Source organism: Propithecus coquereli, unplaced genomic scaffold, assembly GCF_000956105.1.
Source record: "Propithecus coquereli isolate 6110/MARCELLA unplaced genomic scaffold, Pcoq_1.0 Scaffold158, whole genome shotgun sequence".
Classification (NCBI taxonomy): domain Eukaryota; kingdom Metazoa; phylum Chordata; class Mammalia; order Primates; family Indriidae; genus Propithecus; species Propithecus coquereli.
The window spans coordinates 5,071,948-5,085,016 of NW_012140302.1; the positions used below are offsets into that span (position 1 = coordinate 5,071,948).

General features: G+C 46.7%; 1 protein-coding gene across 1 annotated transcript in view; it reads left to right on the plus strand.

Moving 5' to 3' along the window:
• The window catches only part of KIF6 (kinesin family member 6), a 480,713-nt gene that overhangs the window by 348,888 nt on the left and 118,756 nt on the right, over window positions 1–13,069 (plus strand). The window contains exon 12 of the mRNA XM_012640809.1: window positions 3,006–3,114. Coding sequence (XP_012496263.1) covers window positions 3,006–3,114 — 109 coding nt within the window. The remainder of the gene's footprint in view (window positions 1–3,005; window positions 3,115–13,069) is intronic.

Genomic DNA, 13,069 nt, shown 5'->3' on the forward strand with positions numbered 1-13,069 from the left:
CACATGCCGCAACATCCTTCAGAATCCTTCCAGCTGAAGTTCACATGCTCCCTCCTCCATGGAGTCCTCCCTCACTCTCCCTGACAGCTGACCCCACCCCCGCCTCCCCACCACCCTGCTTCCCAATGCTGGACACATGCCTCTCTGGCAAGCAGCAACTGCCACTGTCATTATCTGTTCACTTTTCTTTCTCCCTCACTCGACTTTGAACTCTTAAAGCACAAGGATCAAAGCTTTAATCTTGTTCAATTTTACAACTTTGTCACATGCCTAGCACAGTGACTGAGATAAATAAATACTTCTTGAAAGAATAAATAAATGGATGATTGTCTCATTAGCAGCGTGAGCTTTCTATCACTCTTTTTGCTCCACATACCCTTTCTCTACTGTGTTGCTCAGGCTGGTCTCTAACTCCGGGCCTCAAGAAATCCTCTCACCATGGCCTCCCAACATGCTTGGCTGACAGGTGTGAACCACTCTGCCCGGCCCTTGCCTTGCCTTTTTGCCTTCCGACCTGGGCATCTCACCTTGGCCTACCTGAGCAGACACTTAGGAATCTAGCTGACAGGATTAGAGCCACCATACTGATGTCTATTACCTGTGGTCACTGCAGTCAAAGAACTCCAATTTCAGAGTATTTTCTCCACAATAATAGGAAGAAAACCAATGTCATGTTCCTAATGATAAGACTGTGGCACTGCAGGATCCCTAAGTGCCTTTTAAATCACAAAAGTACTAAATATTTCCAGTGTAACTTTCCTATATGTACTTTATTAAATTTTAAATCTTTGAAAATTGGTTATTTGTGTAGAACACATTATGCTGCTGGCCTCAGATTTCTTAGCAAGACTTTCAAGATTCTCTGCAAAGTGATCCCTAATTCCCTGGATTTATCTCCTCAGTGCACTCCATGTCCTTTCTGCTCCCAAGGCCCAGACCTCTGGACACCTCAGGGAAGACCCAAAGAGGTGTTCTGTTGATTGTAAGTTTTCCCGGTACCTACTGCCATAACTGAGCCATGGGCTTTAGCATGGCCCTTTCCCCAAACTGTCAGTTGGGACTGTCACCTCTATAAAGAAAGCGGAACTTGAGAGAGAAAATGTCATGAACCCTGCTCCTTCATTGCAGCTTTTGAGCAATCCTCCATCCCCCTGCCCTCACACCTGCTGCTACCTGGTTGGTAGAACCCTTCTCATAATCTCCCCTGTGGAAGGCAATTTGCGGATCCCATAAGCAGGTCCCAGTGTGGTCTCTATGGAGCTTTCCTCTTCCCTAACTCTATTCCAGAGAGAGTCATGACTTCTCCCATCTGTTACCATTTTATTAGTCAGCAAAATGCATACACTGTTAGAGTTGCGTACAGATGAGGCACAGGAAAGAGGTGAAGAATGAATTTCTTGGCTCCTGGTGGGCTCTGCTGGTGAAAAGTCCCCCTTGTTAATGTCTCTCATGCCTCAGTGCTCATCTTTCCAAGTCTCACACAAACGGCTTCCCGGGCCTTCCCGATTCTGGAGTGTGCAAACCAGATGTGGAGACAAAACTGAGCCATGCCCATTTGCTTCTGATTGGAAAAGGGCGAGGTGTCTTTGTGTGCCTCACCATTCAGACATTCTTCATGGTGCTATTTTTATCAACAGTAATCATGAAATTGGTGTCAGATGGGCCAGTCCAGTTCCTCGCCCAGAGGATGGGTAATGGGATTCAGTGGGTTTTTCCAGGCCAGAGGAGATGTATGCCTCCCATACAAATGCATCTCCAGAATCCATGGCCCCACAGTGAGCCTCGCCTGGACCGTGTTCCTATAGCAGTAAGAGTAGGGTCATCACCGCTCCCACTCCATTCTTAGCCAAATTCATTTAACAGACATATGTTGAGCACCTTCTAAATGCTAGACATTGAACAAGATACTAGGACTCACAAAACCTTGCATTTCATGGAAAGGATTGTCGTGTGAAGTGACAGTGTCTACTGGGCTGTGCATGTTACAGTGTATTGTTAAAGAGCACAGTGGAGGGAGGATGTGTTCTGCCTGGGCTTTGGGGAGAGCTCCATGGAAGCGGTAACATTTAGCCAGGGCTTCAAAGATAAGCAGAGTTACTGGATGAAAACATGGGAAAAGGCCTCCCAGGCAAAGGAACCAAGGGCAGGAGCATAAAAAAAAAGACTGTGGATGCGTCCAAAATTCAGCTGTGAATTTAGTTCTCACTGAAGGGTCCCAGGCACACACCTGCACTGACCCCCACCTGGGAGGTTGTGAGAAAGGGGGCCTAGTGCAGGAATGCCACCTAGCCACTCCAAGGGTCCTGGCTGTTTTGAATCTAGGTTGCAGAATTTGAACTCTGAGCAGGGCCCAGCAGTGAGTGTTGGCTTTTAGTGGCAATAGCACTGCAGGTATTGAAGTTAGACATAAACTAGGGACCCCTGCCACGGTCTGTTCATGGTTCTTATGACTGAAAATCTCACTCCTGGGTAAGAACCGAGGCCCCTTACTAGCCACTGGAAACAGGATCAATCATTATATAGAGACTAAAAGCAGAATTTTCTAGATTCTCTGTCTTTCAGTTCAAATTGTAATTGTTTTAAACTAAATGCCTGGAAATTCAGGGTAAAGTTTAACAGAAAACCAAAATGGGGCATAACAGGAAAACAGGGAGAAGAGTGGCACGCAACGATGGCAGAAAGTGCATTTGCAGATGTCCTTGGCAGTCCAGGGCTTGGCTCTCTGGTTTTCATTTCCTCTGACCGAACATTCCAAAACCCACCCTCCTCAAGTCACATGGACGTGCAGGCACAGCCCTGCAGGGTGCACACAGCAGTGTCACTGGAAGGGCCTGCTTGGTGGGTTGTGGCCAACTGGAAGAGCCTGGGGCCACCTATCTGGTCAGAGCCTCTCTGCTGAGGGCCTCTCAGAGCCAGGGCTGGCTTGGTGCTCTGACTAGAGTGACAATGAAATTAATGGTATCCTGATGCTGCGACTGAGGCCATTTCCCTGTGTCTTCAAACAGGAATGAGAGAGGAAATGTCACTAGGATGCCAGGAGGCTTTTGAAATCTTCAAGAGAGACCATGCTGACAGCGTTACCATCGATGACAACAAGCAGATTCTGAAACAGAGGTAAGGCCACCTCAGAGAGCAACTGGTCCTTCAAGGCTTAGCCAGGCCAGCCTAGAGATTTGCTACTCTGTCCCTCCTAATCTGCCCAGCCTAAGTTTTACAAGAAAGGCATGGCATTTATTCAGTTTCACGTTTGATTTTGTCCAGCCTGGCACGATTCTGTCTCATGTGTGTGAGCCTCATCATGCCAGTACTATTGAGGAAAGCAACCTTAGGGCAGGGTCTATTACTGACAGTATCAATATGATATACAATTCTCACATCATTCATCATCAGCTTGCAACTCTCCCCATGTCTCTTACTGTTCCAAAGGCAGGGAAAAGAAATCTATGGACCAAATTACGTTCTTAGAACGGCAGGCACTCCAGCTGTTTTGGAGAGCAGTCCTGCACTCAGAGGAAACACGTACAGTCTTGTGACCTAGAGGCCTTTGGTGCGTCCTGCAGGCCAAAGTCAGAGCAGGCAGGATTATCTGCTGAAATTGTCAAACAATGCTGTGTTCTGGACCCCTTTAGAAAAAACTTAGAGATATGCAATTTGTTTTAGCTAGTCTTTGAATTAGACACATATCCTCAAACTGTAGCAAACAGAAAGACTGCCAGATATATGGGTCTAGAGATCAGAAAAAAGTGTTCTAGACTGTGATCTCTGGTATGTCACATGTGACTCTGGATCTTAGCACACAGTAAGCTTTCAAGAACCATTTGTTGAATTAAAATGAGATCCAGGTTTGAAGGTCATATGCTTATAAATGCCAATTCAAGGAAGCCTAAGAAGTAGACAAGCTTTCAGGAGATCATGTGGAGTGCAAAGTCCTAGAGCGGAAACCCCTAGGGGAAAAGCCTATCCAGGGAAGGAAGAGGGAGAGGAGGCCATGACAGAGACTGAGAAGAAGCAGGGAGAGAAGAGTGGGAGAACCAGGAGGAAATACCATCCCAAGAGCCAAGAGGAGAGACATCTCCAAGAAGAAGCAGCTTGTCAGTGGTGCCAAATGCTACAGAGAAATAAGCAGGAGGGAGCTGGGAAGTACACACGGATTTGGAAGCTAGAACACCATCGGTTGGAGTGTGGGACATGAAGGAGCAAGTTAGAAAAATTAGGAGGAGCAGAGAAGGTGGGGACATTATGCATTAGAATGCATTAGAAAAGTTTGTGATAGGTGAAAAACCTTTTTTAAAAGAACAAAGGAAGATAGTTTAAGGAGAGGGGAAGTTGGTTTCAGGATGGGAAAGAATTGGCCAAGATTATATACCACAGAAGCAAGCCAGTGTAAGAGAGAGGTGGAGAAACAAGGGGGAAAGCTGACACAGAAGCTTCCAGAAGACAGGTGGGGAGGGAATCAGGAGCTCAGTGGGAGGTTAGCCCTGAAAGGAAACATACATGGAAAAACAAATCAAGATGGCTGACATGGTGCATTTAGAAGTGAAGGGAGAAAACTGAAGATGACCTCTATTTTTTGTGTGAAAAAGAAGTTGAGGTAGAAGAAGGGACTTAAGGGTGAGGATGAAGGTTTAATGCAGCTGCCACAGGGAATGGAGAGAAAGCAGAACCAGGAGAAGAAGGAAAGGCATGCAGTCTTGAGGGTTGAGGGCCCAGCCTGGACTCAGAACGGCTTTAACACTTCAGCAGGGAGAGATCTGAGATCGTCTCAGGAATCCAATGAGTACGGCCGTTCTGCAGAGCAGCTCAACCCTCCTGAGCGAAAAGAAATATATGCACCCCCTTGGACCCAGCAAGTCCACTTCTGAGCATATTTCCCAAGAAGTTCTCTGGGTTCATAAGGGGACATATAGGAGGCTGCTCACAGCAGCCGTGTTTGCTGGGTGTCCACCACTGGGGCAGTGGACAGGCAAAGTAGTAGGGAGCCCCACGAAACAGGGCAGCAGGTGGGAGCGAGGGGTTGGAAGTGTGGACCAGCAAGAACAGAGCGTAAGGGCACAGCACGGAGTAAGGGCACATCCTCCATGTAAATTACAAAGAGATGCATCTAAAACAGACAAAAACATGCAAACAAAAATATACGTAAATAGTACTATAGGATACTTTATAAGAATGGGAGAGGAACAAGGGGATAAAAAGGAATGACTGAGTAAATGAATAGAATGGAGTGGGAGAGAAAATAAAGTGAATCTAGCAAAGCTGAGGACAGTCTCCCTAGAAAAGTGGATACGTGCACATTTGCACAAACTGTAGCATGTGAATTCTGAGGGTTTCAGAAGCCTTCTACTGCTTATCCATGTTGTAAGCCATGTATTTTTAACATGGCCCGTCGGCGGTGTTACAGCAAGATACTTTATTTGTTTGAAGATAAGCATGTCAAGCTCTATGAGAGCTGCCTCATCCAATAGATTCCAAAGGGCTTCCAGCCACGTCTATATTGGAGGTTTCTTACCCTACACCAGGGGCTCATATCCCTGGCTTCTTATTAAAATGACCCATGGAGCTTTTAAAAGCTCCCAAAGTCTGGGCCCAACTCCCCAGACCATCTAATTTAATTAGGTGGGGACTGAGCATCCCTTTTTTAAAAAGCAGATTCCAGTAGCAACTAAGTTTGAAAATCACTGGCTTAGACAGTGTCCAGAGACCTTGAGATCCAGAACCTCTGAGGTAGGATCCCCACAACACTACAGGTTAAAAAAATTACCAAGGGATTCTTTTGCGCACTCAAGTTGAAGAACCACTGTCTTAGGGAGAACATAATATTTCATCTTTCTTACTGTAAAATTGGCATAGTTCCTGGGTCTAGTTTGTAGCCCGAGTTTAGGTCTGTTTCCACCGGGGAGTTTGGGGCAGGGGTGGGGGGCAGTGGTGAGATGAAGATGTTGTGGTCTTTCGAAGCCTTCCAACACAGAGCTCACTTAACTCTAGTACAGTAGAGTTCTGACAACCCTTGTGACAAATGTGCTTTCGGGTTTAAACATATCTAAGTTGCGCAGGATGGGCTGGCAACACTGATGATCCTGTCTTCCATGTGGCCATAGTACAAGGAAATTAATGAAACTTACACAAAGCTTTCCTCTGAAAAGAGGTTTTCCCAGCAGTAAATCAGTCTTTTTAAATCAAATGAAAAGTCAGGAGACCAACCCACATTTTAAAAAATTTCTACATCTGTTTAATGTTACTGTAATACCAATCCTGAAAGGAGTATTTCAGTCTCAGGATTGGAGCTCTTATTTGCATTCATGGAGGTTATTCAATTATTATTAATAGATATTACGTGTTCCTAACTGCTTCAGGCAAGGGACTAAGAAAAATGTTTTTGTATGAGAACAAATAACTGCACAACCAGTGTTCCAACAACAGACATCAAAATAAGGCCCCACTGGTGCTCATAGGAGTGATCTCCATGTCGCTCTTACTTTAGGAAATGCCCTTCCAGAAACTCTGACCCCTTCCACACATGTGCTCCCATTCCCTCTAGGGAGGGACAGGGAGAAACGGCCCAGTCCCAGGAATACAGGCACGGACCAGAGGGTCTCGATCAAGATGGCATTCAATTACCACTTCCTACCTCTGCTCTAAGTCTCAGCTTTCTAGTAGCCCTCAGCAACCAGGCCCCACCCACCTAGCCTCCCATTTTACTCCCGACTTCTCTCATCAGGTAACTCTGTGTCCAATGGTTCTGGTGTTGTGACATCATGTTGGCAATATGCCACAAAAGAGAGGCTGGAACTAATTACCCCCACGCAAAAGCCTTAGGTGAGTTCAGCCTCTCTAGCCCATAGCAAATAGGTTCTAAGCCCAAATAGAGGGATTATTGGTGAGCCACAATCCTTTCTGATTCCCTCAGCTCCCCTAGAGAACAAGAATTGATGCAGAGTTGCAAGAGGGGACAATGAGTGGCTCATACGTGCCATCTTACTTAACAGAAGAGGTTTTTCCCCCCATTTTACCTACACCCTTCGCTGCCCCAACATGGAATCTTCAGCATCTCTAAGCTCTGGCCCCAACTGGAGGAAGTTGGGCTGCCTGTCTGTGACAACAGAAATACGATGTTGGCACAGTAATAGGATGTTTGCCCTTCGATGAGCTAGCACATGTGAACCAATTCTTAAGCTAGATGTTTCAGTAGAGGACAATTGCAATTCGAAATCACTACATTTTCCAGGTGTGACTCATCCTCATCCTCGTATATAATAGTATGAAGACAGGCTGGAAACCCCATGCTTGGCAAATACCAGTGCCCGGGCACTGCCAGCTAACTTTCTTTTGTGTCAGATCTTTCATAGAAATTGAATCCCTCAGTCACAGAGTTCCATTAAATAACAAAGGAAAAAATAAATGGGGAGATGAACTGCAATTGGAAACGGAGGTATTGATAATGTGAACTAAACAAAGAAAATTGCCCCTTCACTCAGCTAAGATCCTTCTGACATAGAATAGAGCAAGAATCTAAAACCAGCAGGAAAACTGGACCAAGGGCGGAGAGAAATCTTGTGGCACCATCTGGGAGTAACGCCCATAACAAATAGGAGTTCCCTGGTTCCTATTAGACTTCAATTTTGACCTTTATTATTTTTCCATTTGTTTTTTGTATTTACACCTCGTCTACTGAACTAGAATTATAAACTCTGAGAGTAGAGATTAGATTAGAATCTTGTCAGCCTCTCCATAATTTTTAAAACAATGCTGGCCACAAAAGGGGTTGTCAAAAAACAATTTTTTGTTTGAAAATGACAATCTGAAATTGACTTTGAAAAATCTTAGCAGCCAAGAAAACTGTTTGAGAATACTTCCAGCTTCCTGGAAGCATGAGAACGCAGCAGCAGGCTTCTGGAGAGTCAGGGAAGGAGCTGCTGGACAGGGGACCAGAGCGTGGCCATCTTTCTGGGAGGAGGAGATGACACAGAAAAGGAACATTGGGTCTATGGCCCCAAACGTGCCCCCATCTCGTTTCATTTTGGAAGCTAAGCAGGGTCAGGCCTGGGTAGTATTTGGATGAGAGAAGGGGAATATTGGTGTTTTAAAAAAGGGGTAAGGGGAATGAAAGGTGGATCTTCATCCCAATAAAATGGAGGCAGCCAAAGTACACATACAGGTTCACAGAGGGAGGAAATGTCAAAATATAGGCCCAGTCTCCTGTCCTCCTCTCTGATGGAAAAGAGTACTGGATGTTCACTCTATGAAAAATCAGCATATTAAGTTAGTCACTCTAGACAAGAACTCTAGGAAAGATATTGTAGAAGCAACATACTTTTCCCACTGGCCTGAAGAAACGCTTTCCGCTAACATGTCAGGGAATACAAGTGCAGAGGCTCTTGGGGACAGAGTGGCTTATGAGCATCAGCTCCTCTCTTTGGCTCGTAGGTTAAAGCAGCTATTGCCCCCTCCCTTAGTGAATTGCGTGGAGCTCTAACTGCCCTGGGGCAGAACCACATGCTTTCCCAGTGATGATGAATATCTCTGCCCGACGCTTACCAAGGGCAGGATGAGATTCTTTCAGGAACTGGTCTTGGACATTACACGAGAGTCTACCTTAATTCCCCCAAACTTTTCATTTCCACTGAAGAGGGGAAACTTGGCAACCGTCTGGAGGGTCCTTGGCCATTGCCCATTCTAATCCTTTGGTTTGCTGAGACAAACTATCGTCTTCCAACACACAATCCCACCTCACGGTTCATCACTTCTCCACGGTGGTTCCTACACTGCCAGGCAGTGCTCATAATTCACACACACAGAACACGTTTGCCTGTAGGAGCTTTCCGCATCAGCCCAGCCCTGAGAGGCATCTCATCCGAATCTTAGAAATGAGGAATCTGAGCCCCAGCTGCTAAGAGGTGGAGGAGGCACTGAACCAATGTCTTCTGACGCCCAGCCCGGTGCTCATCCCTTGCACAAGCTGCCTTTGCAACATGCTTGCTCACAAGTTTATCCTCTTTTATTCTACAAATATTTATGGAGTGCTTACTAGGTGCAAGCCCCTGTTCTAAACTCCAGGGCTTAAGAGTGAATTAAATAGACGTGACACTGTCCTCGTGGAGTTTATGATATTGAAAGGGAAACAAACACATAAACAGGCAATTCGCACACAGTATGCTATCTGCCCGTGATGACCGAAGTGCAGGGCGCTGTGGAGCACGTGGGGGCATTGCCCACTGCAGACTTGCGTGGTCCTGGAGAGCTACCCAGAGGCAGAAACTGAGGGGTCGGGCAGCAGTTAGCCAGATGAAGACAGAGGCTCCAAGCAAAGGGAGCATCCCCAAGATAAAAGAGAGCGTGATACCTGATGGAACTGAAAGCCATTCAGGCTAGCCTGGAAAGGTGGGCAGATGCAAGAAGAGAAGCTGGAGAAGGCAGCAGCTGCCAAAGCATGAAGAGTCCACGTCGCCCTGTTGAGGAATTTGGACTTTCTCCTGAGGTCACTGGGGAGCCCTTGAGGAGTTTTAAGCAGCGGAGTAACAGGATCAGGTCTGCATTTATGAAGCACCGCTCAGGCTAGAACGTGGGGACCAGCCTGAAGACAGGTAGCGTGAATGCAGAGGAAGCAGCAAGCAGGGCTTGCAATAACCTGCAAGAGAGATGGCAGCGCTCTGCTACAGGGCAGCGGGGGTAGGAATGAAGCTAAGAGGAATGCTGTGCGAGATAATGAGGAGAGAATGGCCGAGATGCCAGGACTGAGTGCAGGGCTGATGGAGAGAGGAGCAAGGTATGATCTGCAGGTGACTGGCATGAGCCACGGGTGAGTGACGGTGCTGTGCACTGAGAGAGGAACAACAGGAGGAACAGATGCCATGGTCAACCCTCTCCAAAGAGGTGTTCAAGGGAGGTGATCTGTTCTTAGTGGACACAGTGAATTTTAGTTATCTGCAGGGCATCAAACAGACCACTAGATTCATGGGCCAGGAACTAAAGCAGGATTGAGATGGAGATTTGAGAGGTGTCAGTAGAGATAGCAAAGAAGACACTGGCATGATGAAATGCCTTGAGAGAGTAGGTAAAGTGACGAAAGGCCAAGGACAAAGTCCTGAGGATTGCCTCCATCAAGGAACAGCTGCAGGAGAGTCTGCAAAGGAGACTGAGAAGAAGCTGCCAGAAAGGGAGGGAAAAAGACAGGAGAGCCAGGGACCATGGAAGCCAATGACAGAGCGCTTCCTGGTGTCCACAAGGACCTGCCTCACATGTCAGATGGGGACGGCTGGGGGTCGTGGGAAGCCAGGCCTCTGCATTCCTTATCCCTTCCAAGCCCAGTCCTTGCCCCAACCTAGAGATATTTCTGGGCGGGTGAACACAGCAGCCTGCCAGCATCCACACTGGGACTGCACCCAGCTGTGCTGCACTCCCCAAAGTGAGCCACATAGCTAGTGACACCCTGACAGGAATGCTTTGGCACCACTAGTAAGAAACCCGTGGGGACTCATGGTTGGTCCTGGCTGAGGCAGGGATCCTTCTCCTAGCCCCTCCCTAAAGAGCAGCCTTACCACATAGACCACGCCTCCTGAACACTGACCAGCAGCTGAGGATGTTGTCTGGGGGCACAACATGCCCCAGGAAAAATCAGCATAGGTCCAACCACCTTGAACAGAGCTTGGCGCCCTGAACCATCTCATGAAGGGTGATGCACCTCTTACACAAGTCAGGAGTCAGGAAGCTCCCCCAGCAAAGTCTAGAGGAGCAGATCTTAGCCTGGGGGAAACAGGAACGGAGGGCGTGGGGAATGAGGGAGATGGCTGGCTAGGGAGGTGCGGAGACACAGGCAGGCCAGGAAGGACATGGCAGAACTGGTGGGGTCACCCTATTTCTCACTTCTGTTCTAGCCTCCCCCTTTGCCTTCTCGTCTCTACCACGTCCCTTGACACTTTTCCTTTCCCTCTCCTCCCTCAGGGTTGGGCTTTTCGGAGTTTGTCTTGACAACCAGGCATCAGAAACACATGTGGGTGGGGTGGCCTGGAGTGGTAACAACTTCCAGAGCGAAGGGAAAACGGTCTCATGAAGATGGCACAGCCCTCAGACCACACCTCTCCAGTGGGAAAGCCCTTTTTAGCTAAAGAGACTGGAACAGCTCGTGGCTTCCCCCACAGTTTCTGCCTGCTCTGGCCTGGGGCGGCTCTTCAGAGAGGGTTGACCACAGCACCAAGCAGGTCCCTCTGCCAGGCCCCTGTGGACATCTGGGTACTGCCAAGCTGGGGGACTCCATCCCAGGCCTGTGGGGCTTCTCTGGGCAGTCCTACAGTGGAAATTGGCTCTTCTGTTTATAGTATTTCCCTTTCTATCTGTATTCTGATTTTCTCCAATGTTGACATGAATTTCAGCAGTTTTGCAGCTTTGCTCTTGTATTTTCCTTATTCCAAAGAGTCTAAAGCTTCCAGAACTCTATAGAATGGGCAGTAAGAGGAGTCATTCATTGAGCAATGTGTGGCTGTCAAATCTGGGGATGGATATAGCAGTGATTAAATAGTCCTAGTCCCTCTTTTGGCAGAACATAGAGTACAAAGATGGTCCTCGTCTTCCGAATGGCCTGAACCAAAGCTCAGATTATGCCTGCCCAGCAGCAAAGGCCATCTGAGCTGACGCCCAAGCACAGCGACCTACACAGCATGCAAGTGTTCAAATTGCATCAAATGGAGCTGTACTTCTCTCCAGAAGGTGACAGGACCTCACTAAGGAGAGGACATACATAATCTACAATGAGCCTGAACAGCCTTAATAAGGGAGCCAGGGGTGGAGTCACAAGAAACCTAACTTTGAGGGAAAATGTAGTCCCTTTCCCTGGAAACTTCCTGTCTACAGTTCCAGGCCAAGCAGACAGGCGCAAAAAATAGCAATGATGTAATTCACACTTCTTTTCCATCAGGCACAGAGCAGTTGTGGCACTCCAGCCTTTGCTTATGTTGTTCCCCTGCCTGGAATGCCCTCCTCTCCCCATTTCCTCTAACAAAATCCTATGCAACTGAAGCATTTAGGGATGAAACAATACGACATCTGGGATTTGCTGGGATCCAGCAAGATTTGGAAGAGGGGGTAGTGGGAAGAGGAGAGGAGAGAGAGAAGACAGTTAAAATAAAATTGGACAATTAATAAAATATGGTGGTGGGTATTTGGTTTCATTCTACTATTCTCTCTGTTTATTGTACATCTGGAAATTTCCATAATAAGAGGTTTTCTAGAAACTCCTATGCATCCACAAAACCCAGGTCAATTCCACCTTGTACATGAAGTTTCCCTGATAACTCTCCCTCATGAACAGGCCCCTCCCTTGTCACAGTCTAATGGAGTGACTAGTGTTGTCCAAGATAGCACAATGGTTTAATTTAGCCATATATTACATATTTTGTCTCATAAGCTTTCAATTTCCTCTTTAATTCCACGGCAGAAAGGAGAGGAAGTGAAACAATTAACATTTCGTAAGGGCACAGCATATGTAGGGGACGGAACTACGTGTTTCTCATGTAGGCCATATTCTATACTACTTCTCTAGCACGAGTTTGGGCTCACGGTAGGTGTCTCGTAAATATGTGTTAGAAAATACAGAGGAATCATTAACTAAAAATCCTCACAACCATTCGTAGACTAGTATGCAGCCATCAAAGATAAGAATTTCAAATGATATAGGGAGGGACTTATAATTCCAAGTGAAAAAAAATCAGGGCACAAAATCATATTATGATCTCAGCCCTATAAAAACTGGCTAGAAAAAAGACTGGATGGATATGTATATCAAAAGGTGCTTATTTCTGGGTGGGCTATTATTAGGGATTTTTTTCTTGTTTTTCATTCTCAAAATCTAGTTTAATAATCACATATAACAGGGGTTGGCGAACTTTTTCTATAAAGGACCGTGAAGTAAATAGGCCATGCAGTCTCTGTCACACGTACTCAACTCTGGTGTTGCGGCATGAAAATTGCCACAGCCGATACATAAATGAATCGACATGGCTGGGTTCCAATAAAACTTTATTCACAGAAACAGGCAGCAGGCTGGATCTGTCTTATAACCAGCCATAGCTTTCCAAGCTCT